This window comes from Synchiropus splendidus, chromosome 5 (assembly GCF_027744825.2).
Source record: "Synchiropus splendidus isolate RoL2022-P1 chromosome 5, RoL_Sspl_1.0, whole genome shotgun sequence".
NCBI classification, from domain to species: Eukaryota; Metazoa; Chordata; class Actinopteri; order Syngnathiformes; family Callionymidae; genus Synchiropus; species Synchiropus splendidus.
The window spans coordinates 4693829-4719274 of NC_071338.1; the positions used below are offsets into that span (position 1 = coordinate 4693829).

The following is a 25446-nucleotide window of genomic DNA, read 5'->3' on the forward strand; positions in this document are numbered from 1 at the left end:
AGTTTTTAATTTTCTCCATTTCCGTTGCTGTCAATTGTTTTTGATCCTCTCCACTGTCTGTAAAATCAGTGTCATCTGCACACAGCACATGGTTCATTTGTTCTGACACCTGACAATATCAGAGAGCAATTTAGGTCCTAGAACTGGTTGTCTATGATAAATAAAAATATCCGCATGCAGTCAGAAAATATTTTAAAAACTAACTATTGGGTAATCTATGGTGTCTAGCAAAAAATCATGCTAAACACTATAGAAGAGGGATGGGCAAACGACCAGGGTTGTGCAGGTTTTTGTTCCAACCCATCCAACCAGGTCTCTCTAGAACTCTGTAGTGCTGCTTGTTTCAGCTGACACCTGATTGGTTAAACTGTGTGTGCACATTCATTTGGAACAAAATCCTGCACCAGCCCAGTCAGGACTGGTTACATACCACTGATATAAAAATAAATTTGGCTGCATTGGTACAATGAGCTGAAATAAATGCAATGACAATATTTTTGGAACACCAGGGAGCCTGAGTACCCTTTATTTCAAACTGTAAATAATTGGTCCTTACTTGCAAAATTGATGGTCACACTTGGTTGAAACAGGTTCTGTTAGCAGGTCCAAGCTAAAAATAAAAAAGAGTTATGAGCTTTTTTTTTGTAAACTAACAATGTCTTTGTTGTGTTACAAAACACAGACTGAGGATAATTTTATTTTATGACACTCACCATATTGGACACTGAAGAGTCTCCCAGAGGACTGCAATCTGTCTTTTGACTTCCACAACATTTCTTTCTTTCATGGTGTGGCAATATTATCTGCACGAGAAAAAATAATGCAAATATATAGTGGTCGTCAACATGTGCAGAAAACAATGTTCTACTCCAGTAATACTGCACACTGAATAGTAGCATACAGGATATCAAGCCAAATTCTGTACAGTACTCCACAACCTGTTGCAACATATCATTATTATTGTTATATAAAAGTGTTATTCTTAATAATAATAATAATTAGTTCATTAGGTCATAATTCAATGTGTCACTTGAATTCAAGCAGCTATTGACAAGAAATTTGGCAGTGACACATACCAGACATTAAAGACATACAAACATCAAAAACATCGGCAAAGCATTAAGTCACAAGCTATTAAAACAACACATCGTAAAATAAATTAATTAATAAAATATACATCGTTATATGTAAATGCATACTACAAAATTATACATACAAATATATACATAATTTAATAGACTGTATATATTGTACAAATAGATAGACAATAAATAAACAAATCAATCAACAATGGACCGACGGTTTCATCAGGTCTTGTGTTGTGTTGTACAAGCTGACAGCACGGAGCAGAAAGTAGCGTCGTAATCGCTCCGTCAACTGAACAGTAGTCGATTTAAACATGGAAATGTAACGACTTACGATGAAGCGTTGTTTGATAGAGGGGGAGTGGATTAAAACAGAATAGAGAGGCAATACCGTGAGCTAATTGAACGTTCTTGTTTTGAGACTATCGCGGTGAGTATCAATCCATAATCCTTGTTATTTCATTCTAGTAGTTGAAGCTGATTTACGACGAAGTTTAACTTACAGTTCAATTCTGGGAGAAAGTGCAACACAATAACGCCTGCGTTAACGCTTGCACAACTAGCAGAGTTGAAAAGGCATGAGCAAATAACAGAAGTAAGGCAAAGGGCTGTTTTATCTTACGGAAAGGTGACTGCGATAAAGCCAGCTCCGTCTTTCGTCTCTCAGGAAAGAGCAACTACTCGATGTATTCGCCTTGTGTTTTAGCTTGAGGACGTCCAAAGGCTATTCCTGTACTTGAGTTTTCCCGCGATTGTTGTCTTCTTCGTCCGAGTCTCGGCCATAACTCGAAGCTAAATGTCAATAATTTGGGCCACAGCACCATCTACTGACGTCGACACGTTTGTATTTCCCCAAGTAAAGACAGCAAATAATGCCCAGAATTGTGACAGTCGGAATCTTGCTTCTGTCGTTATTTTAAGACATTTTTACATTTTTTTGAGTATTTATGATAGTTACATGCAAACGGATACTCCAAATTGAAAAGTAAGTACAGATATGAACGTTAAAAAAAAGTTCGTAGAATCCATGTGGTTCGTGGTTATTCGATAAATATGTGCTTTTTTTATTAGGATATGGCCCCTGCGCTTACCCCAATAAACAAAAGAGCAGAGGCTGGATGAGAGTTAGTTGTTCGACTTGCTTGTCCGATGTTTCCTGTCTTCTTTTTGTTTGACCAGTAGGTGGCAGTAATTAAGAAACAGTGTGTTCCTCGCAAAGGAAGAAGAATTGGGTCACAACAACAAGGAAGTTGGAGTCTGAAGGTACAATGATGCGACGACTATCGAAACGTTTTATGTATATGCATAATCACTCCGTCGACTCGTGTCATGGCTAATGTAGTAGTTGATGTCTCTTCTAGGGACCTGAGTTGCACTGAGAAACAACGTACTTGAGCATGCTAATTCGGTTATAGCCGTATATTAGCCCCACGGCTAACAACCCAATACATTAAGCCCTGCTCATGGTTTGTCATGCTTAACCGTCCGTTTGTTGTGACGTCCGGAGCATCAATGACAATTGTGAGATGTATACAAAGGCTGTTTTCTATTTTGTAGTTGTTGATGGAGGGCTCGAAGTCGTCAAGCACAACGATGCAGGTCAGCTTCGTGTGCCAGCGCTGCTGCCAGCCGCTCAAACTGGACACTTCCTTCAATGTACTCGATCGTTTAACGATCCAGGAGCTTATAGGTACGTATGTCTAGTTTAACTTGTGTACATCTGGAGTTCGTCACCTGTTTCGATTAACCGCCTTGTTTTCAATCTTCAGCTCCCATAGTGACGATAACTCCAATTAAACAGACAGACACCAGCGAAGGAGAGACATCGGCAGAGGCAAGATAAACATATTCATGGCGCATACTAAAACATTTCTTTGTTTTTGAGAAGCACTGATATGGTTTATCATTGATACTTCCAGTTGCATACTCTTATGTACAGGACTTATCACAAACAGCCACAACAAATATCACACGATTCACGCATACGTGCTGCATACGCTGCTGCTTCGTATGTTGTCTTTAATACTACTATCTTTTCTGAATTATCTGTGTTTTGCTAACCAAAATGAAGTGGTGACTCTTGAATTGATTCAGCTAAAATGGAGAAAAGATTTGTGCTCTGTGTTGTTAGCATGTAGCTACAATGTAGAAAGTAGTAATAATAAAGACATTAAATGAGAAGGTTTGTCCAAACGTTATATTAACAGGGTCACATGCGTGGAATATTTGTTTGGTGAAAATGTGATAAAGAGGCTTACAATCAATAGCATGACCAGAAATAAAACGATGTTAAAGTGTTTTGGTTTGCTGAAATTATTCCTTCATCATTAGGAAAACTTTGTAGAAAACAAACAAGATGGAGTTTCGAGACGTTACATCCCTCCTGCACGGTGAGAGACATTTGTCGAAATCGTTGTCTTTTGCACGCCCTGTTCTTTAAGCAGATCGTATGAAACTTGTGAACTGATGTTTTATCTCTTTCAGCAGCATGATGTCTACTGAGAGCACAAACAGCTTCACTCTGATTGGAGAAGCTTCTGACGGGGGCACCATGGAGAACCTCAGCCGGAGACTCAAGGTAACTGCCTCTGTATGTTGGGCTACTCAAGATATGAACCTTTTCAATGACAGTCTTCGGTTTCCACGTGTAAATTTTCAATGAACCGTGAGCATAAGAGGTGGGGCTTCACTTCAACCATCACCACCAAGGCTTCATCTCAGGCAGAAAGCAGCATAACAGTGCAGAGAAAAGGCTTAACTACCTTGATTCTTTAGTCTAACAGCAATAATATTCTATGCAACAGGCAATATGGTCGATCAAACACAGTCAACAGCCATCTGAAGGTAAAATGAAATTTATGCAGTCACTTTGTATATCATGCATTGACGCTGTTTCTCCTGACACTGTCAGCACAGGTCAAGTTATTATTATGACGTGAATAGAACTGTGGCAACATTGATGAGGCATTTCTCTATGTTCTTGTGAAATGGTGGTATGATGGTGGCTCGAAAAAGTGTGACATGCAGTGTTCCTCTTATCCAGGATCATGATGCTTTGTCACCTGGTTGATCCAAACACTTCTCTTTGACTGATCTAATCTTAGGTAACCAGTGACCTGTTTGACATCATGTCAGGTCAAACTGATGTTGACCATCCTCTGTGCGAGGAGTGCACTGAAACTCTGCTAGATCACCTGGACACACAGCTCAACATCACTGAGAATGAGTGCCAGAACTACAAGTGAGTAGTGCGACTTGACATCTGAATAAAAGGTCTTCTTTTAATGGCTCCGTAACTGTGTGCATGTCTGCAGGCAGTGTCTGGAGCTCCTCTCCACTCTTCAGGTTGAAGAGGAGGATGAGCTCCTGACAGAGCTGCAGCAGCTGAAGGAAGAAGAGATGGCACTGGTCCAGGAGCTGGAGGCTGTGGAGGACCAGAGGGCTACAGTGGCCCAGGACCTGGCCCAGAGCAAAAACCAGTCCCAGCAGCTGGACACAGAGGAGTTGCAGTGAGTGTTGTCGGAGCTGTGGCGGTGGCTGAGGAAGAGGAGCTTTGTTGACATTGCATTCTCCGTCTTCATAAGGTACCAGAAGGAGTACAGTGAGTTCAAACGCCAGCAGCTGGAGTTGGATGATGAGCTCAAGAGTGTGGACAATCAGATGCGATACTGTCAGATTCAACTGGACCGACTGAAGAAGACCAACGTCTTCAACGCCACCTTTCACATCTGGTATCCACATGCTCCTGTGTTACTTGACGTATCTCAAAATGCATGTATGGATTTTGGGGATAAAACCCTAAATTAAAATACCCAGTTATGATAGTGTCACTACCACCATTAATTAGCCAGTGTCTGCACAAGGTTACTGGATGGTTCTCCTCCTGTGCAGGCACAGTGGACAGTTCGGTACCATCAACAACTTCCGTCTGGGTCGTCTGCCCAGCGTCCCTGTGGAGTGGAATGAGATCAATGCAGCGTGGGGGCAAACGGTGCTGCTGCTGCATGCTCTGTCCAACAAGATGGGGCTGTGCTTCCGGAGGTACGTACATACAGACACACACACACAATAAGGGTTGGACATAATTCGGAACCAGGACAAACTTTCCAATACTCCTGGAATCATTGATATATTTTGATACTGTCCCTAGTTTCAATGCCCAACTGCTACATTTGCGTTCATATTACCTCTACGCTCTGTATCTTCATTGCAGTAGACACTAGTGTTGGAATAGACAGCAGTGTTTGTCTGAAGTGAACCGGGTGCCAGTGGAGATGTGCTGGATTGATGGGGTTTGGGTGATGATGCAGGCAATTGAGTTCTGGACTCGTTGAAGTTTAAAATGAGTGCACCTATGTGACCCTACCTATTAAAAGAATGACAATTGAGAAATGTTTGAAATCAGAAGAAGTAATTGGGGACTGGAATCATTGAAATTCAAACCATTCCCAATGTTATACACGATGATATCAGGCTGTCACAGCTGAAGACGGTCTTGTGTGTTTCCTCAGATATCGTCTTGTGCCATATGGGAACCATTCATATCTGGAGTCTTTGACAGACAAATCAAAGGTAATTACAGGCCTTTCGAAAAGCTCCTCCCCCTTCATCTTACACCTTTGCCCACATCCATCCATGCAGGAACTTCCTCTCTACTGTTCTGGAGGCCTGAGGTTCTTCTGGGACAACAAATTTGATCACGCTATGGTAGCCTTCCTGGACTGTGTGCAGCAGTTTAAAGAAGAAGTGGAAAAAGGAGACACTGGATTCTGTCTCCCTTACAGGTGAAGCTCTACACAACAACCCTCTCATGTTTGTCATTATACACCTTATCACTCATGTTTTTTGCTCCGGTCTTGAATGCATCATAAAGAAGAAAAAAAATATCTTCTTGTGATGCTTAATCATGTGTGAATATTAATTGTTTACTTTGTCATGTTGGTCAGTGTGACACCTGTGTGTAGGTTGTAGGACAATCAAAAAACAGCTTCTTATAGTCTGGAAAATATGGTAATTACGTTGTAGATTCTCACTCAAGGCATTGAATTGATGAGAATTATGTTGTTTGTCTTTGTCTCTGTGAGATTCTCAGGTCAGCAATGATAGGGATTTTTAAAAAAAACCAAAAGACTTGGTATGTAGATGGCCATTTTTGACACAAGTGTCTTTGTGCTCTGCAGGATGGACGTGGAGAAGGGCAAGATTGAGGACACTGGTGGCAGTGGTGGCTCCTACTCCATCAAAACCCAGTTCAATTCAGAGGAGCAATGGACAAAAGCACTCAAGTTCATGCTGACTAACCTGAAGTGGGGCCTGGCTTGGGTCACCTCCCAGTTCTACAACAGATAGAACTCTTGAGGCCAAGTTGTGGACTGATTAGTGGAGTGTTTTGAAAAAAAGAATGGATGAGATCACGAGCAGATACATCAGGATTTTTTGATTGCCATGATGTGTGTATACTCCTCATGCCGGGGTGAGATTTCGCTTCAATTCTCATTAATCTGAAGGAAACAAGTCAAACTTTTTTTTTCTTATTGTTGCACCATGTGATATAATAAATTATACCACATTAAATTATATGACATGAGAAAACAAACAGTCCAAGTTGAATATCTTTTATTTTACAATTTTCTGAATAAGATGTGTTGACACTAATACCATTCGTTATAGAAGCCCCTTCCTCAGGTTAACAAAAAGATGAAGAAAGGGAGTTCATTGACAAAATGTAAATTTTCCATTCAGCAGAAACTTCACGTTTTAAGTTGTTGGTCACGCCACAGCATCGGAGGTGATTCTGCGGTCAACATTTAGCTTTGGTTGTCATGTCTCTGAACACTTCTAAAAGCACTTGACCGCTACAAGTGTGTCACGGGATGCTGTTGATAAACATCTGTAGGTAGGCGTGGTCCACACTCACCTGCCATTTGTGCAAATATGCAGGTGCTTCCATGGATGAACCACATAGCCTGCACCAGAAGTCTGTTAGTGCATGAAAATCTTTGGGTTTCCTGAGCCCACATTGCAACATCTAGTCTTGCTGGACGATGGTGAAGCACCAGCACACAGCTTCAACACAGCAACATCCACTTGTGTTCCACTTGTCATACAGACAGCTGATCAATCCTCTCTGGTTCTCCAGTGGTCCCCCACTCACATCAGTTGGAGGCACTGTTGCTGAAGCAGGTGGAAGTAGAGGGGAATGGCACTGTGACAGAGGGGTTGTTGCTGTTGGCAAGGGTCTTCCTGATGTGTGGCATGAGGAAAGGGTCACTGGCTAGCTGGAGCACATCTATACGGTCCTCCTTATGATATGCAAGGCAGCGGCGAATGAAAGCCTGGACACAGTAAAAGAAAGACGAGTCACAAGGATTTAATTTAAATGTGTTTGCATGTAATGACATGAATGTACACTTGTCACTATCAACAATCTTCATAAAGAAAGCTGTCAGGAACATGATTAGTTGTTTTTTTTCCTCAAAGCAGCAATTCCACACTAGATAATCAGAAAAAAAGAAGAAGAAAATTTTCCTTTCTTACGCCAGGTAAAGTCACATTTAGGGAAGCTCCGATCAGGATTTTTGCAGCCGATCACAAACACCAATCAGCCAGATCAGAGTGCTGATCACTGATACCAATCACATCGATAGACAATGAATTTGTAATCAAAATGATGAGACCTTCTTTGTACATGATGTGAAAAAATGAATCATTAATTTATTTTAATTCAGACAGGTTTTTATATACCTCTTCATGGAGGAAAAAAAAATAGAAAAACTTTGCAGAATGCAGCAACTACTCTGCCTAAAAGACAACTGAAAAACATTGAATTCGATGTTTACATTCTGGCCACATGTAGCTGGACTCAGAGACTGAGAGCGCTGCATTTATGAACGTTTCCACCTCGGACATTTTCAAGTGTTTCAAAATTCAGGTGGCTGACGAACGTTGCACACAACTCCAAAAACGGCGAAGGTCTCCATGCAAACAACACATGAGAAAGGCTTGTCATCTAGCTGAGTAAAATTAATATTTATTTCTTGGGCTAAGCTTTAGCTGCGCTAACAGCCTCCTGCTGAGGAACCAGCAGTCTCACTTTCATGAGCCCCGAAAACTCTATGCGTCTAGTGCTGGCGCTTTAAATGGCGTATTTAATTTTTATGTGCTTCCCTGCACAGCATTTTCCCGCGCATGACAGATTGAAAGAACCTCCACAGCAGACATGCTGCTGCTGAGTGAGAAGCAAGTAGAATGAAGCGGACACATCACAGCTAGAAGGCTTCATCACAGTGGCAGCTGACACTTATGATCAGTTGTGATTGGCAATGACAGGTAATGTTCAGCATTCACTGATCATGACGATATCGGCCGATCATGATCGGGGACCCCCCAGTCACATTGCAAATGTGTTTCATGTTAAAGAACCTTCCATCATTTAACATGAAGAATATATATATATATATATATATATATAATATTTATATATAATAAATGACTGCTGTATAATTAGTCTTTTGCCAGCTACCCTACTGGGATTCGATGATCAGATTAATATGAAGGAACTGTAATGGAGCAGATGAGTAGGACTCAAAGTCAGACCAACCACAACAAAGGAGTGCTCAAAGCACACTTCGGGTCTTTGAAATCTATCGGAGAAATGTATTAAACAAAACTTGCCTATAGGGCTGTGCTGCAGTTTGAATATCTAGTAAACAAAACACGCCTGAACATGTGAATGAGTTATGTTTAACCAACCTTGGCTTCTGAGGTGACCACAGGTTTGGGAGGAAACTGCACCTCAGTGGCTTTCAGGATGGTGTTCTCCTGGAGAATGTCCTGCTGCGACTGGTTATGACCAAACGGCTGCAGAGAGCAGAAACAAAGGTGTCAGGAAGAGAGCAACAAAGGACGTTTGAGCCACCGCTCACCTTGCGTCCATATAAGCTCTGGTAAAATATCACCCCGACTGACCACACGTCCACTTTGTTAGAAATCTTCGGAGGCTCGCTGCCCACCACAAAACACTCTGGTGGGAGGTACCTGTGTGTTACATAAGATCACACCATTACAAACCTGAGAGCTGCCGATTCCTGCACATCTCTTAATAGGCATGACTTTTCTTTTGCGCAGAACTTTTTTCTTGGTCAACATGTTTATGATAGAATATAAAAAACACTTGTCATTGTGGAAGCTTAAGGTACCCTAGAACTAACTTACTACTTACCAGTAGGTCCCTGCACCCTGTGAGGTCAGTTCCATCCCCTCTGCAGAGCTGTAGCTGTCGTCATCCATGATCTTGGACAGACCAAAATCAGTGATCTTGATCTCACCAGAAGCTGAGCCGTTTACCAGCAGGATGTTTCCTACACAGAGTAGGCACTCATCAGCATCAGCGCATGTCGTAACACAAACTTGCTTTGTCACAGTACCAGGCTTAAGGTCGTAGTGGATTATTGGTGGTCTGATGTGGTTTAGGTACTTGAGAGCATTTACTATTTGCATGACGATGGAGCGACCTTCCTTCTCACTCATGAGTTTGTTCTGCTTCAAGTAGAAGTCCAAGTCGTTGCCCTCACAGTACTCCAGAACTGTGCAGAACCTGGCAGAGGATCTGTGTTCAGTTCACTTGCGATGCATCAGCACTAATACGAAAAAAGGTTTGCTTTCTGTTCTCCTGGTGTGAGGAGTGTACAGAGAGCTCAATGTTCACAGAGCAGAGAAGTCATCACAACACCATGAGAGTCGGAGGTCTCAAACTCATGCATAGATGATCTGCTATAAGGAGAGGTCAATTTCCTTTTCTAATCAGAATCAGCTTTATTGCCATGGTCAGTGAGGAGGATCCCACCAACTAAAGTGCTTTGGAAAAACCACCTATTTCATTAGTTGACAATTTAAAAAAAATCATCTTTATGATCAAATCATCGCTCCATCCCAATTTGGCAAGACGCCTAACCCAACTTGCTTTGTGTGAATGTGCATGAATCATGAATTGGAGAGGCCGTTCGGGGCACATTGGCAGCCACGCTTCCGTCATTCTGCCCCAGGCCAGCTGCGGCTACAATTGTAGCTTGTATGCACTGGTGTGACTGATGTATGAATGGTGACAAGCTTTGTCTTAAAAAGTGCCAAATAAATCGAAGTCATTATGACTTAAGGTGCACAACGCAGTTCAAACTGCCATCCCACCATTCTCTTTCAAAATATAGAGAGAAATTATTGACAAGCAACATCCACACAAATTGTGGCTTTTGTGTAAACATAATCTGATGTAGCCTTTTATCTACATGCATAACCCCCGATTAGAAACCTTTTCTATGATAAGATGTCTTTTTTGCATTATACACAAGTACATCCAGGCACAGAACACAAGGTCAAAGTACTCACGAGTCCGTGTCCTGAGAAAAGTAGTCATACAGCTTGACTATTCGAGGGTGGTCAAGTTCTTTGTGGATTCGGTATTCTCTGCAGGCGTGTCTGAAAGTGGATACACAAGCAGGTGGTTGAGTCATTTTCCCAGGACATCAGCAGGATGATGTGTGAAAATGACTGATGTCTCACTTGTGGTAATTTTGTTTCTTCTCCTCCCTCCAGTTTTTGTTGAGCTGATGGATTTTAATGGCAACATATCTTTGCTCGGTCAAGTCAAATGCCTGAAAACATCTACATGTTTAAGTGACGAGAATATTTTCACTTTCAGTTCTCGGACTGCAATTTGTTTAGCCCACCTTGTAAACTTCACTGAAGCCTCCTCGCCCAAGTAAATGTAACAGCAGATACCTGTCATTCAGTGTGGGGTTATCCTTGAAACTGCAGACAAAGCGAATCGTCTTTACACGAGTGACGTCACAGACTATGTTCAAGGTCCACGTTGCCTTGTGGGAGTTTATCTCCAGAGCTCAGCTGTCATTGCCAAGTTGCTCAATGGCAGCACATCAAGCAGAAAGAACCTAGTTGGCTGCTTTGAAGCACTTGTGTCTGTGTGTGTGTGTGGGCGCATGTTCGTGCCTGTGTGTGTGGGGGCTTGTTTATACTGCCTCGTGGGGACCAATTCTTAACAAAACACTATCCTTGTGGGAACCTTATGTCTTCATGGGGACCTTGTGCCGGTCCCCACAGGTCCAAACCTCAATTTGACTATGAAGTCTTCAAAATAACGAGGTGATTATGGTTGGGTTTCAGTTTGGTTCAGAGTCCTGGTTAAGGTTAACCATGTGTTTAGGAGGGTTAAGTTAAGAGTGAGAGGCTGGGGAAAGCATTATGGCAATGAGAAACCTCACAATGTCCCCACAGGGATAGCAATACAAACGTGTGTGTGTGTGTGTTTGTGTGTGAGTGAGTGTGTGTGTGAGTGAGTGGGTGAGTATTGGTGTTTATAATGCACTATGGTCAAGTGAAACTCGACTCGCATAGAGAGATTTTGTAAGACGTCTTCAGCAGATGGCAACAAACATGCAACCGTACAGACTTCAGATGCAACACAAATGCAACTGGTGGAAATCCAGGTGATTAACACGTTACTCACTGGGACTTGTCTTCATTGTGGATCCTCTTCAGCTCTCGTATGTGCAGGTTTCTAACCCGCTCCAGATGTTCTAACTCTGTTTGGATCTCCGCTTCTTCCTATTGAAAACCAAGCATGACTAGAACTCAAAAAGAGGAATATGCATGAACAAAACTACCTTTTTAAGATAAACAATACGAAGTTTGAAAATCTCCTCCTGCTCGTGGTACTCTGCCAGCGACAATCTGAGGAAATGGAGTATGAAAAGGTTAGAATGGAAACTGCAAACAATCTAGGAGTCTAAGATTGGATTTATCTTGTCACAAAATAGACATACATTTGTAACATCTCACTCTCATTGATGATATCTGTGCCAAAGAGATTATATTTCGATGGCCTTTTCTGTCTATTTGTCTGTCTGTGTTAAGAATAACTTGAAAAGTTATGGATGGAATATTTCGGGAAATATGAGAAATGACACAAGGAGCAGCTATTTTTATAATGTAAACCGCATGTGGAGTATGTGATTCAATGTACATGTAACTGTATTTAACACCTTGGTCATGCTTGCATGCATGCGGAAATAGCTCAGTTGGGAGAGTGTTGGATATAAGATGAGGTCCCTGGTTTGGTTTCAGTAGTCATTCAAGTGAGCTCATTAATTACCTCTGCAGAGGAGGTTATCCTTTTTGATGGCTACTTTGCCATTGGGAGATTGTGTTACACTCTCTGAGTGCTTTTCTAGTTACGACAGTTTTGCTTCAGAGAGGTGAGTGTTGAATTCCCTTGCAGCACAGCTGTACCTGATCTCTTGATCAGCACACCTTCTCTGTCAGATCTTATTTCTCCCACATGGACTTGGTCAGCTCATATCCTTGTTGAGCATTTTGTATTTCACCTGCTGAGCCATTTGATTTAAATGTATTGTGCTTCGGACTATTGTCTCATTCTTCAGATTGAGTGATATTGGAGCTTTACTACTGCTTTACTTAGTCATGTCAAACAACAACATGCAATGCTTCTTTCATGGAGACTACAAATAGTGTTCAAATTTTCAATGTAACCTCAATGTGGCTGTAAAGCAACTGCTTCTCTCCTATCGCTGTTACAACTGTCCAAGACCTAGCCAATGGCGTCAGCATATTGTTATGAAATGCTTGCTCATTTAACTGCCAAATGTGTTCACACATATTTCATTCCGTCTTCTGCAACATTCTTCTGCTACATTTCACTGATAATGCACTGTTGTTCACCAGTTTCTGCCTACTGCCTTGCTCCTGCCCAATTGACGCTTACATTCATACCTGCCTAATTAACACTAAAACATTAACACAAGGTGGTTTTCACCAACACAATTCTTATTAGGCGATTTTGTGTTTCATGAGTCATGAGTTTTATGCCATTGTATATCATGAAATCGAAGAAGAACACTTAAATTTCGCATACAGTGTTGTACTTTTACATAAAACTATTTTATACGGGATATAATATCAGCTAAAAATCTCATGTTAATGTTAATGTTATAGAGTTGAACAGGAAGACCTCAAACAAAGTCTAAAAAACAGAGCAGCTAGAGACCTTACACTTCGCTCTCCTGGCCGTTATTCCGGCTCTTTCTCTTGTTCTGCTCTATGTTGTGTGGAGGTGTCTGGGCCAATGCAGGAGGTTTCCTCTTTCCCAGCTGCTTTCTCTGTCTCTCAATGTCCTCCCGCTGAGAGTTGATCCGCTCCTGTTGCCTGCAGCAAGCAGGTAGATAGGTAGGCAGGATGTGAGCATGTGTTTTTTTTAAGCAGAAGACATTTATGAGTGGGGGCTGACTTGATAAGGTTTTGGAAGGCAAACCCATCTGTCCACTGCTCGGTGAAGGACGCGCCATGGCGTACAGTGGTAAAATGGCCCAGACGCAGGCGGTCCTGCATGCTCTTGTCTCGGCAGGCCCTTTTCTCCTGCTTTGACTACAAAGTAATAGAATCAACAAGTTACACAGTTAGAACACAACAACGTAACATAGATCTCACCTTTTCTATGAGCAACTTCTTGCTCATGGTCACACACTTGTTGAGTTGATCCTTAAAGCGCTCCAACATCTTCTGCTGCTCATCTACTTGTCGCCTCAGGTCACAGTTGGCCTGATGAGAAACATTTCAAGTCAATTGATGAAACACTTACACCTATTATGTAGTAAGGTCCCCATCAGATCTCTGGCAACCACACAAACAATAAGAACGCTGCAACATCATTAACATATTTCTGACAGATTTGGGTCTTCAGTTTGGAATCCAATGCCAGAACATCACTTTACAAAAAACACACATAAAGCAACATAAGATATATGAGAAGTGCCTGGAACGCTTTGGCAAATCTATTGAAAAGCATGTATATCATAAGGCTATTGTGATCCAAGGGTCTGAGCACCAAGAGCCTCTGACAGGACATTCCATCTATCGCACAGTTATGCACGTTTTATTTCAATCCAAACACAATGTGCAGCACCCTATCATCCTGTGCTAACCTCGCAGTGAAGATCTCTAACACCACCCTCAACATGCCCATCAGGATCTTTGTGAAGCACAGTAGACTCTTCTCTTGGAGCAAGAGAAATGAACACCTCCAAATACTCTTTGGTGCGTTTCTTGATATCCAATTGATACCTAATTTGTCCAACCACATGCATTTGCACACATGGCTCATCTGTGATATCTCGTATCTGTTGACACGTCAGAAGAAGGTAACTTCTCAGTCTCTGTTGCAAAGAGATTGTTTCATCTCTTCTCTGTGACACTGGCAGAATACTGCACCAATATACACACAATGACAAGAAATCTTAAGAATTGTTGACATGATGAAATGCTGAACAAAGAAATAATTAAATTGGTGTTGAGGCCATCGACCAGGATGAAAAGGTTCTTCTGTCAGGTTTTAAAAATATATGCACATTTTCTTACCCTGAGCAAGTCATCTATACGCCCCTCTTTCTTCTCCAGGTCAGAGTTCTTGTTTTTTTCCAGTGCTGTCAGTTTCAGCAGTGTCAGTTCTGACTGTAGCATGACATTTACAAAAATGTAAATATATGATACATAGCAACTAATGTTACACATAGAGAAATACATCATTTACCAAACTAGACAACCAGCAATGCAGAAGAACCAGGCATTGACAATATGAATAGTAGGCAGGGTTGTTTTGATGAGTGAATCCCAACTAACAAAATATAAGATAATTGGTAGAATTGGTACCAGACTTCTATGGGTGTTGCTTCCACACACAATTGCACTCAGCACTCCTCATATTACACACACATTGATGAAAAATGTAAAAACGTGCATTGAATGGAATCACATTGACATCCAATTGATGTACTCGTTAAATCTTTGTACCGTCTTGAGCACTTGGGAATCATGATCAGGACTGAGGCGAAATAAAAGATGAATGAACAAAAGTATTAAAACACATTTGGGGGAGGGTGTTTTCTGTAATTCTGAATTGTGAGGATGTTTAAAATAGGACGAAACATCCCTTTTTCAGATTTATTTTAGCCACACAATAACAATTTGTGTCGTCTAAGGGTATTAAACCATTGATAAATTAGAGTTAGTAATTTTCTACCCCAAGTAGCATAAATAACCCGTACAGGAATTAAGGTTAGCTAATTATAACTGTTATCTGGCAGCACGAATGAATATGATAATGGGCAAAGGCATACACCCTCACCTGGGTGGCTTTGTGGGAGCAGGAGTGTGTGTGGGGCAATCTGATAGAGCTGGAAGAGGAAGAGTCTGTGTGGACAGAGCCTGTCGATGAGGGGCTGCTGTGCTGGAACTGAATCACACACAAAGACAGTGAGAGAATCAGGTTCACTAGAATATAAAAGCCCAACATTTAAGTTGATTTGTGGATAATCACTTTCAGTCTGGCCTAAAGAAATTCTGGAGCTGTAGACTTCCTCAGACACCAACATTCATCTCTCAGTGGTAAACTTTACAGAACATAGAGCAGCCAGGATGGAAATCAATTCCTCAAAATCAAAGACCACAGATTCAGGAACAGTTTCATTCCTGGTGCTGTCAGGTTGCTGAATGTTGGACAACTGCAATACTTTGCAGCTGTTTGTTTGAAAAAAAAAAAAAAAATAAATAAAAATAATTATATATATATATATATATATATATATACACATATACATATATATACACATATATATATATATATATATATATATATATATATATATATATATATATATATATATATATATATATATATATGATATTTATTTATTTTGGACATATAGTTTTTGTTTTTGGAAACCGGAGGTCTCAGACGGAAATTCCGTTGCCATAATACAGTGATATGTTTTTGTGCAATGACAATGAAGAAAGTCTAAGTCTCAATTGGAAAAGGAAGAATGAAAAAGAAGGATGCATGTCCATCTTAGCTGAATGCTTTTTCCCCAGGTTTAGGAGTATCTTGGGGTGTTGCTCACACAAGGGAGAGAAAGATTGATCGGCATAGCATCCTCACTCATGAGGACTCTGGATCCAAAGTCTCCTGCTGAGGCAGTCCAGAATGTCAAGGAGGCCCAGCTAGGCATGTCAGAGACACAGCCTCATGGAAGCAGTTCATGCAGCACAGTTCTGGTTCTGACACCGATATTTTCAAAGTGTCGGTTTTCCGACATACAAGGAGACATAGTAGATAATTGCATCAATACAATCTGGTATGTAGCAATATAGTCTGTGCCAATATATTTTGCAAGAGTCATGAATATGACATGCCCAAAGATGACGTCATATTTTGCAAGCTTGAGCCAACTTTTGTGTGTTCAAGCCATGAACCCACTTATCAGGTTCTAAACTGTCAGAGTAAGAGTAAGAGAGAGTGAGAGTGACAGAGAGCGCTAAATTGAGGAGTTCTAGGTCTAAAGCCATCAGCAGGACCATGCGAAGGTGTGAAGGTCATGGGGTGGATGTCAGTTTGGTTATTGCACTTCATCTTAATGTCAGGTATAATTCTTCTCTTATATGTAATTATCAGACACTGGCTTTGGAATCTGGACTACTAGAGATGGATTTCCACTCACCTCAAAATAATCACTGATTTTCTGCCCCCTTCCTTTTCCTGTGAATCAGAACAGGAACAAACACAAACAGTTAAGTTGGAATGTACAGCTGTTCTGTGAGGAAAAGCTCAAATTCATTTAATTCCACTGCGGAATTCTGAACAGACACAGTCAACATGTAACTACTATTTGATGTGGAAGGTCTGTGATGGGCCGAGTTACGCACATTACACAAACTTATGACTTAAGATGCAAACAACAACCAATAAAGAGACTTTATTTGGGCAAGTTGAGTTGTTTTTGAGGTGATAGATTCATAAATTTTAACTTAGTTACTTCTTCAAAGTTTTTTTTCTTGATTGGAAGGTATCACCCAGAAGATAAGATGTTGCATGTGTGGGGAAAAATGTTTAGCCTTTAGATTTGAACAAAAAGTGACATGTACCGAATCAAATTCAACAGGACAGGTGACACCTGCGATGGCCAGAGAGAGTGAGAGGGAGATGAGAAAGAATCAAGGATCACCACAAGGCCATCCTGGCGAATCAGGAATCTGCTGGTGGCAATATCTCAATGCAATCAGTCCAACGGACACTACACAGTGCTGGGTTCCATAGAGGCAGACCAACAGGATGCCGGCTCTCCAGACAAGGCACACAGAAGGTTCTTGGCCTTTGAATTTCTTGGTGTAAAAAAGGTGAAACCTTGAACCCTGAGAACATCCCAACTGTCCAACATTGTGGTGGATTCCGAATACTTTGGGGATATTTTTCAGCCAATGGACCAGGGAACCTAATCACAGTTAAGGGCACTATGACAAAAGAACAATACATCAGGATTCTCAGAAATGAGTACTGTGCAGAGAACCTTGCCTCTGTAATATCATCTTATCTTATCTTCTGAAGGATGCCCGTCTTTAGAATAAGGAAAAAGACATGTGGGTTGAAGAGCAGTAATTTTAAGATGAAATTTTTGGGGCATGTATACTGTGTATTTGAAAAAGCATGGCCATTTCTTTGCATCACTGACTTTTGAAGTGACTCTGACTACTGGCATGATTCTGTTCTATTTGATTCACAGTCATCAATTATGGTGCACTAGTTGTATATGTTGTAAATGTGCATACAAAAATAAAAGCTCAGGGGAAAAATAACATTGCCAGAGGTTATGAGGACTTTTTAAAGAGAATGACTGACCCTGACTGTTGTTATCATAGAGATCCACTTTTCTCTTCCTGCTTCGCAGTTCACTACTCTTTTTTTCTGGAGTCTGTCAAAGAGAAGAACAGACACCTACTGAAAATAACAAAAAGACATCACAGAATTTGCCCACAGGTTAACTTAAAAAAACAAAGACACGTGAGGCATTCATATTTTAATACATGGACGTAACAAACCAACCACTCTCTTGAGTAAGGAAGACAGGATGGATGGTTAGGTCATTGGGAGGGATAGTCATTTGTTAATCTCAGTCAAGTATGACACAGTGAATGAATATTTATTTCAATCTACTCCAACACGTTGTAAATACCTTATGACAAATGTGTGATCATTATATAACTTTATGAGGTCCTTCACAGTGTGTGCTACAGCCAGACTTTATTACTATTTGTTTTATTTATTTTTTGTCACCATCAGTCAGATTAGTGTTACATATGGTTGGTAGAAGTTACCTGTTTTGCTCCTCCTCATCAGGAGTGAGTCTTAGTCTTTGTGGATGATCTGGTAGCAGTCCATCTCTGGTTCTAAACATGAACCAGAGACAAACACATGAACGTGTTTGTCTCTCTACTAGTTCAGGTAACTTCAGTACACTTGCTTTAGCAAACAGGTCATTGGTATGAGCTCTGTAATCTTCTTTATACATTATTCTAAAAGCTTTCTTCTGTAGCAGAAGCAGAGGCCTTTAGTTACTTTGGAAGGTGTTCTTCTATATATATTTTTTAAATTCTCTGATTAAGTATGCATGTGCAGGAAAATGTAAAACTCCTGTTCCAAGTGATGAATAAAAGTCATATATGGTCGCTGTAAAACCATCCATATGACCACTCCATGAAAGTTCAAGTGAGATCATAATTGGTTGACATTCAAGCATAGGCACAGTTGTATAACTCAGCAATAACCCTATTCAGTTTTGCCAGACACAGTGGGAAAGAGTCCAATTGTTGGTTGATTCAATGTCATATTTTAATTCCATTTTCAAGTGTTGTTACTGATGTCATACTGAGAACAAGTCAGCAACAGCAGGAGAAAAACTATTTATTAACTAATTTGTTCCATAAATTCTAACTTTCAACATAACATCAAGAGTATTCTACAATTGAATAAAATATATTCAAAAAATAAATGTGAAGACTGAAAATAACCTAAATAAATACAACAAAAAATTTTAATGATATGGATCTTCTTCTTGTCAATCTTCCAGTCACACAGCATCTCAGAGGTTTATTGTTTCTCTGCATTGGTGGGCTTGATTTCAGATGCAGTCTGCTATTTTAATTTGTTACTCGTTTTTTTCGCTGATAGATACAATATGGGCAAATATTTTTTTACATTAAATATTGTTAACATCTCCAAACCTGAGTTAAAGAAAGGAAAGAAAGGCACTGGAATACATGGCCTGGTGCCGGCTTCTACGCACCTCTGGCTCCTTGTCACTGAGGGATCCTGCACTGCAAAGAGACTGGTTCGATGATTCACTGTTGCCAGAATTCTGGGGGGGAAAACATTCATACTCAGTTATTTATTTATTCATTCATTTATTTATTTATTTATACACATATACACATTGAGTGATTTGCTTTGTCTTGATCTGCTTCCACAAAGACAACTCGCAAACTAGTACTCAGTACTACAGATGGAAAAGATCTCTGCCCTCCAAGAATTGGTACTGATTATCTATTCATCCATCCATCCAAATCCAAGTCAACTTTCAAAGTGTAAGACAGGGCCGGAATAGATTGACAAGGAAATCCTGCCATTGTTCATGAGGATGACATTTCATCTCACAGCTTTCTAACTGTGTCCCGTGATCCATGCTTCATGATCCACACGTCAACAAGCAATACTTGGAACTAGAGATGCACCAAATATTGACTGTGGTTGTATGCAGAGGGTTGCCCGACTTAGATAATAGCTTGATTAAGCTGTCGATTCCAATTGCATCATGTTCTCCCGGTTTACAAGCAGTGACCTGAAAATCAAACTATGAGTAGTTGCCATCAGATTCAGACTGTTTTATTGTAGAAAGCGATGAAGTTGACTGATTAACTAATTGAATTATGAGGGTCCAGAATCACCACATCGGAGTGACGGTTCAACACAGCGACCATCATGGAGCTGTCATCGCCATCAACCTACAAGTTGTCGGTTTTCGTTCCCACCAGTCAAGCACACACAGTTTAACCAATCAGGTGTCAGGTGAAACAAGCAGCACCAGACTGACAATCAACTGTCAAGTCTACAGTCTTCAGTACATTAGAACTGTACTCTACAGTCTTCAGACACCTGATCGGAGAAGCTGTGTGTGCTAGTTGGGTAGGAACAAAAACCAGCACCCACTGCGGCCCTCGAGGACCGCGAGAACACCCCTGCCTCAAACCAACAAATCACGTTTTAATCTTCTTGTGGGAATTAACAATGAACGCAATAATTCTGTTTTCTGGGCTGTCACGTAACCACAGTCATTCATCAGCCAAATATATTTAGCCGAATGGTGAAAAAAAAATTTGAAGATTGTGGTGTGACACAATCACAGAATGAAACAACACACACCACATCCTGAACAACACTTTTCGCTTCAAATCGACAATGTGATATAAGAAAATGGGCCTTTCAAATTTAAAAATGCATTGCGGAGGTGACAAGGGGACATTCTGGCAGCAAACATCAGACGTGACTAATAGCCTAACAGAAGCAGTTCAACACAAGTCAAAATTATTTTGGCATTCCGGACCATGTATCACACGATTCCTCTTTATTTGATAATTTCTCTGTGGACCATGGTGTTAAATATTAAGTGCTTTGGCTCCATTGTGATGGCGAGGTTTCTGTGCAATTGTGATTTGAAGTCTGCATACAGTGTTAAACTTTTATTTATTTATTTATTTTTATTCGAAAGTGAAAGAGAGCGAGAATTTTTTTTAAATCAATCTACCTAGAGCTAACTGTTTACATTGTTATTGTAAAAACAAAAACTTTTGGAGTTCTAAAGAGTTTTATTTGGCTTTGGCTACAAATTTAAATTTTTGGTGCATCCCTACTTTGAAAAATGCGACTTAAACGTGGGAACTCAAACTCACTTTGAATTTTTGCAATAAACCTTGAAATAAGTCTTGAAATTTGTGACCAAACACCAACCTTGGCGACCCCAAGTCCAGTGAATCGCGCCTCAAGCAATTCCTGCTTCCGTGGGTCCAGGCTTAGAGCCTGGCTATTGAGTCCATCCATCGCGCCTTGAAAAAGACAAGCCAATGAAAGTTAGACAACACCACAACATTGATTGCATTATCAACAGACATGCATTTATTTGTTTATAACTGATTGGTTGGCTGATATGTCCATGAGGACATATTTTTGCACTGTACCATCTGTCATTGCGGCTGATGCTTGTAATGGGCACTTTCCTGTTCAGATGAGGAGGTAGGCTTTGAAAGGGTTCAGAATCCCAACAACATAACATATATCAACATGACCATTTTACCTGGAAATGAATGCAGCGCAAAACTGAGTAGAGAAGTTAAGATACATTAGTAATAACCCTCAGTACCCAAACTGGTTCAGTTAGTTAATCAGAATGTTGCTATTTGGACAGGATGCTACTTCAACACAACACAGACAGTTATTTATTTGCTTATTTAACTTCTGCTGTGATGCAGTACAATGTGGGTATTTCACAAACAAGTTTATGATGTGGTAGAAATTAAACTTTGCTTATGGCATCAACTTAGCGTCTTGATTCACTGACTTCTTTGTAGTAAAAGTGATAATGGGGCTGGTAGACAATCTATGATTCAGATGGATTGATAAAGCTAAGATGGGAGTTCCTCTACAGCGGACAGGGTCTTAAGAAGAAAACCTCATCGTTAAAAATGTAATTCACCATCAGGTCACATTATGAGAACCTCCTTTACCTAATGGGAGATTTGTAAGCCACGAAAACCACGAACAGGATCATGCGATAAATCGGAACAAGGCCAACCACCTTCAGGGGGAAAAGTCCGTGGAAACGCCAAACCACACCACGCAGCTCCAAGATGAGTTTAAATGGAGATTTTGTAGAGCATGAAGTGTTAACTAAGGGAGTTGAGCACAATAAGGGAGTAAAGCCGGCACCAGAATTGTTTAACCTAAAATTCGTTAGGTGACGAATATGCTAATTTAAATCACGAAATGTATTGCTGCTGAACTATAACTAATAGCTTGCGGTTCATCCGTAATGGTTACTCATGGAAATGTGGTTCATCAGTTAAGGACAAGCGACATGTTGTGAGGTTGAAGATGGACTGGGTTAAGTGGCTAAGTTAGCTTTCAATGACCAGCCATGCTAACAGCTGATGAAGTCGCTCACCTGGGGAAACTTAAAGAGTCAGTCACTCACCGAAACAAATGGTGTTTCGTCTTTCCCCCAGGTATCACCATGCATCTTGTAAAGACGTCCGAAATAAAGATGTGAAAGTTGGAAAATCCATGAGCTAGGCTTGAGTAAACTTCAGTCCTGGGAAGGCATTGGTTAGCTTAGCAAATGCTAGCTAGGAAGTGTGGTGTGGCCGGCTGCCGGTCCTGGTGTCATCCGGACGGAGGCCTTGATCCTCGGGCTTTCCTCGTTTTTCTAGGTGCTGACGCACGACCGAAACAGCCGCTGATGACCCCTTATTCCCGCTGTCAACTGCTGTCACATCTCTGATTTTGTTGCAGGCGTTTGCAAGAGGTTACGGAGCGTTACTGGTGGTTTTACAACGGCACAAGTTCCGTCACCTAATTGGAGTCCATTCTCAAAGCGTAGCAAAAGATCACAACAGAAATGCGAATACAAGCGACCCGGAGCGCGTCCCTGTGCTCCCATTAACCGGTAATGCTGCTCTTCTGGCCGAGACGCAACTGAAGTCACGGGGGTCACTTTGTGACAGTCTAAATCAACTTTGAAATGTCCAAAAATATAGCGCTCAAAGTGAATAATGACCAAGAGAAATATGTGTATTTAAAAAAGCATGATGTGAATTCATCTTGACCGTGTAACTGAAGGAAATGTTCGTGTTAAATTCAATCAAGTATTCATCTAAAATGGACAGTGAGACAATTGGAATTAGACTAGTGTCTATGAGCCCTAGTTGCTACAGCTGCATCATAAACATGCACTTAACAGGTTTGACCATACTTAACAATAAGTGATGAAAAAACACATTGTTATGAAAGAAGTGCCCAGAACATTGTAACTGCAAAGTGTTACTCTACAATTGCACATCTAATGTGTTTATCAAACTGATGTCAGGGTAGATAATAGATACGCCAATCTAGAGACAATGTTGCGCTCCACTTGTTCTCACAATTTGGATCTGCAAGCTCTAGTCTAAACTAAAATAATGTAAGTCTCCAAACTGTTCCACTGCTACTTTGACCACTACCTTATACAGCATGTCGTGATGTCATAGCTTTTGCTTTGATCAAAGAAGAGGAAGCATATAAAATTGGTGTCATAGTTAAGAAGGTAGCAGTGCACTTATTCAACATCTTTGTTCTTTTTCCAATCTATTGTTCTCAGTGCCACCTTTACATCCAGACTGACCTGGATCTTGTCCTCAACTATAGGTTGCTTTTGAAAAGAAACCAGAGATTTTTTTCTTTGACCTGTCCATGAGATTTCCTCCTGCAAAAATAGGTGAAAGGGGAGATGGACGTCACAATGGCGGTGACCGTAAGTGTTTTTGGTGTCTTTTTGACAGCTCTACACAGTTTTTCTGTTGTCCACAATGTAAGAACTAACCCTGAAATCTCTTGCAGGCCCAAGCCGTCGTTATCCACCTGTGACCTATCCACCAGCTGATGAACATGATCTATTGATTATTGCATGGAGGGAGTACATAAGCAACCTTGTCAGGGAACTAACTGAGCAACCAAACTACATTGTGGTACAGGACGCCATCCAAAATGCACCAGACAACAATGACAACAATGTTGTGTTTTTTATTATCGTTGAGCAAGACGATGAAGAAAATGCCCTGGATGGGGAACACATTGTAAACAATGATAATGTTGGACAAGATGGGAACAACCTGCAGCACAGCAATGAAAATGAGGATGAAAATGAGGAGTATGTGAGTATTGATAACGATGTTGCTGACATCTATGGTAATATCTCAAATGAGGAAAATGCAGGAAACAGACAAGACAACTATGAAGTGGACTATATTGCAAATGACGTCAGTAACAGCCATGACTCTGACAACGTCTCCAATAGCGCACCATATGATGACAGCATAAATAGTACAAATGCAGAGGATTTGTCAGGTGAAGTTGCTGTACCTGAGGAGGAGCTGAGTTTAAGTGGAGAAGAAGATCCATTGCTTGGTGGCTTGGCAGTGAGAACACAAGATGGGAGTGTAAGGACAGTGAAAAAATATTCCTATGACATGTCTAACTCTTCTGACAGTAGCAGAGAGAGCGAAAATCTTGCCTGCTCCCTCCTCATATGTGACCTTGATAATAATGTTGGTGATGATGTCAATGAGAATGAAGTTGAAGCCCATGACAATTCACACCTTTTCATGGCCGAGAACCATTCAAGTGACGAGGAAGGAGAGTGAAAAGCTTCAAATGCCAGCAGCAAGGAGCCAACCAGTGTTTTGCGGTTTCAGACTTCTTAATTTTATTTTCCCATTGAAAATAAATAAATAAATAAATTCATGAACAATGAAAAGCAGCACGCCACATTCCTCTCAGTGAAGAACAATGAAAGTTCCCAATGAGCAACAGTGCAAGAAAGTGGATGCCGGCGCAACACTCAACAACATATTTATCAAAAGACTGAAATAGAACAAAAGTTACGAACTGTCATATTGAGTAAATAAGTTAAGTAATTTAACATGTTATCTGGTGGTGAAAGACCACACAGCGGCCTCCTGGATAGCACTCTCCCCTTACAACAAGAAGGTTGTGGGTTCAACCCCTGGGTTGGACCACCTGTCTGCATGGAGCTTGCATGCGTGTGGGGTTTCTCAGATTTCCTCCCGAAGACATGCTCGCTAGGTTAAATAGTCACTCTAAAATTACCCACAGGTGTGGTGGGTTCTTGTACTTCTGTCTTTGTGAAAACCTGTATATCTTTTTAATCAACAGAGTGTGGACATTTTTGCAAAGTGAGGATATTTGGGCCGGTCCTCACTTTCTCATTCCTCATTTTGAGAGTTAAAACGACAAAATAGCTTTTTATTTATTATAATTGGGTTTTAGTTTGGTTAAGCGTAAAGGTTAAGTTTAGCCATTTGTTTTGTTTGATGGTTAGGTTTAGGGTGAGAGGTTGGGGAAAGCATTATGTTAATGTACCGTATTTTCCGGACTATAAGCCGCAACTTTCTTCTTGCGGTCTGAACCCTGCGGCTTATACAATGATGCGGCTAATATATGGATTTTTACTAGGGATGCTGCAGTCGATCGGCCACCGATTATGAAAGGCTGATCTCGACTGTCACTGTCATTGCTGATCACAAAATCTGATCACATGTGACAGCTGGCACTCACCGCCCGCTGTTTGTGATGCGTTCGCTCCTCCCTCCCTGCCTGCCGACTCGCCGCTTGCTTGTTAAT

The 25446-nt window shown here is 40.9% G+C and overlaps 4 protein-coding genes across 12 annotated transcripts in view; 2 read left to right on the top strand and 2 right to left on the bottom strand.

Annotated features, from left to right (window-relative positions):
• LOC128758595 (breast cancer type 1 susceptibility protein homolog) overlaps positions 1-2893 on the bottom strand; it is a 21587-nt gene extending 18694 nt beyond the window's left edge. Inside the window, exons 1-3 of one of the 5 annotated variants that reach the window (XM_053864710.1) lie at positions 2820-2893; positions 714-803; positions 557-610 (exon numbers count right to left, since the gene is read on the bottom strand). In XM_053864710.1, the coding sequence (XP_053720685.1) occupies positions 557-610; positions 714-787 (128 nt within the window). In that variant the 5' untranslated portion in view covers positions 788-803; positions 2820-2893. Of the gene's footprint in view, positions 1-556; positions 611-713; positions 804-1707; positions 1902-2176; positions 2244-2819 lie in introns of those variants that run through there. The other 4 variants (XM_053864711.1, XM_053864712.1, XM_053864709.1 and 1 more) reach the window with 4 other exon arrangements.
• Positions 1711-7528, top strand: becn1 (beclin 1, autophagy related). Of its 2 annotated transcripts, none has more exons than XM_053864717.1 (13): positions 1711-2070; positions 2268-2348; positions 2643-2775; positions 2855-2919; positions 3417-3475; positions 3570-3663; positions 4190-4326; positions 4400-4594; positions 4670-4816; positions 4977-5126; positions 5597-5657; positions 5727-5869; positions 6266-7528. In XM_053864717.1, the coding sequence occupies exons 3-13, from the start codon at positions 2649-2651 to the stop codon at positions 6432-6434; spliced, it is 1347 nt and encodes a 448-aa protein (XP_053720692.1). In that variant the 5' UTR covers positions 1711-2070; positions 2268-2348; positions 2643-2648; the 3' UTR covers positions 6435-7528. The 2 variants fall into 2 exon arrangements, with proteins under 2 accessions (XP_053720692.1, XP_053720693.1); XM_053864718.1 differs by having other exon boundaries at positions 1713-2070; positions 3573-3663; positions 6266-7527.
• LOC128758596 (serine/threonine-protein kinase tousled-like 2) lies at positions 6685-23015 on the bottom strand. 2 transcript variants are annotated; one of them, XM_053864715.1, is made up of 20 exons: positions 22244-23013; positions 21004-21098; positions 19286-19357; positions 17842-17914; positions 16667-16704; positions 15298-15405; positions 14532-14624; positions 13605-13715; positions 13405-13541; positions 13170-13322; positions 11765-11831; positions 11608-11705; positions 10811-10892; positions 10644-10735; positions 10470-10559; positions 9512-9681; positions 9307-9445; positions 9011-9122; positions 8838-8945; positions 6685-7420 (listed from the first exon to the last, which is right to left on the bottom strand). In XM_053864715.1, exons 2-20 carry the CDS (start codon positions 21091-21093, stop codon positions 7241-7243), a joined length of 2013 nt encoding a protein of 670 aa, XP_053720690.1. In that variant the 5' UTR covers positions 21094-21098; positions 22244-23013; the 3' UTR covers positions 6685-7240. The 2 variants fall into 2 exon arrangements, with proteins under 2 accessions (XP_053720690.1, XP_053720691.1); XM_053864716.1 differs by lacking the exons at positions 10644-10735; positions 10811-10892 and having other exon boundaries at positions 22244-23015.
• LOC128758598 (uncharacterized) lies at positions 21700-24771 on the top strand. 3 transcript variants are annotated; one of them, XM_053864720.1, is made up of 3 exons: positions 21700-21736; positions 23405-23557; positions 23644-24770. In XM_053864720.1, the coding sequence occupies exons 2-3, from the start codon at positions 23497-23499 to the stop codon at positions 24444-24446; spliced, it is 864 nt and encodes a 287-aa protein (XP_053720695.1). In that variant the 5' UTR covers positions 21700-21736; positions 23405-23496; the 3' UTR covers positions 24447-24770. The 3 variants fall into 3 exon arrangements, with proteins under 3 accessions (XP_053720695.1, XP_053720696.1, XP_053720694.1); XM_053864721.1 differs by lacking the exon at positions 21700-21736 and adding an exon at positions 21747-22714 and having other exon boundaries at positions 23452-23557; positions 23644-24771; XM_053864719.1 differs by lacking the exon at positions 21700-21736 and adding an exon at positions 21748-22714 and having other exon boundaries at positions 23644-24769.
• Positions 24772-25446: the final 675 nt, after the last annotated feature.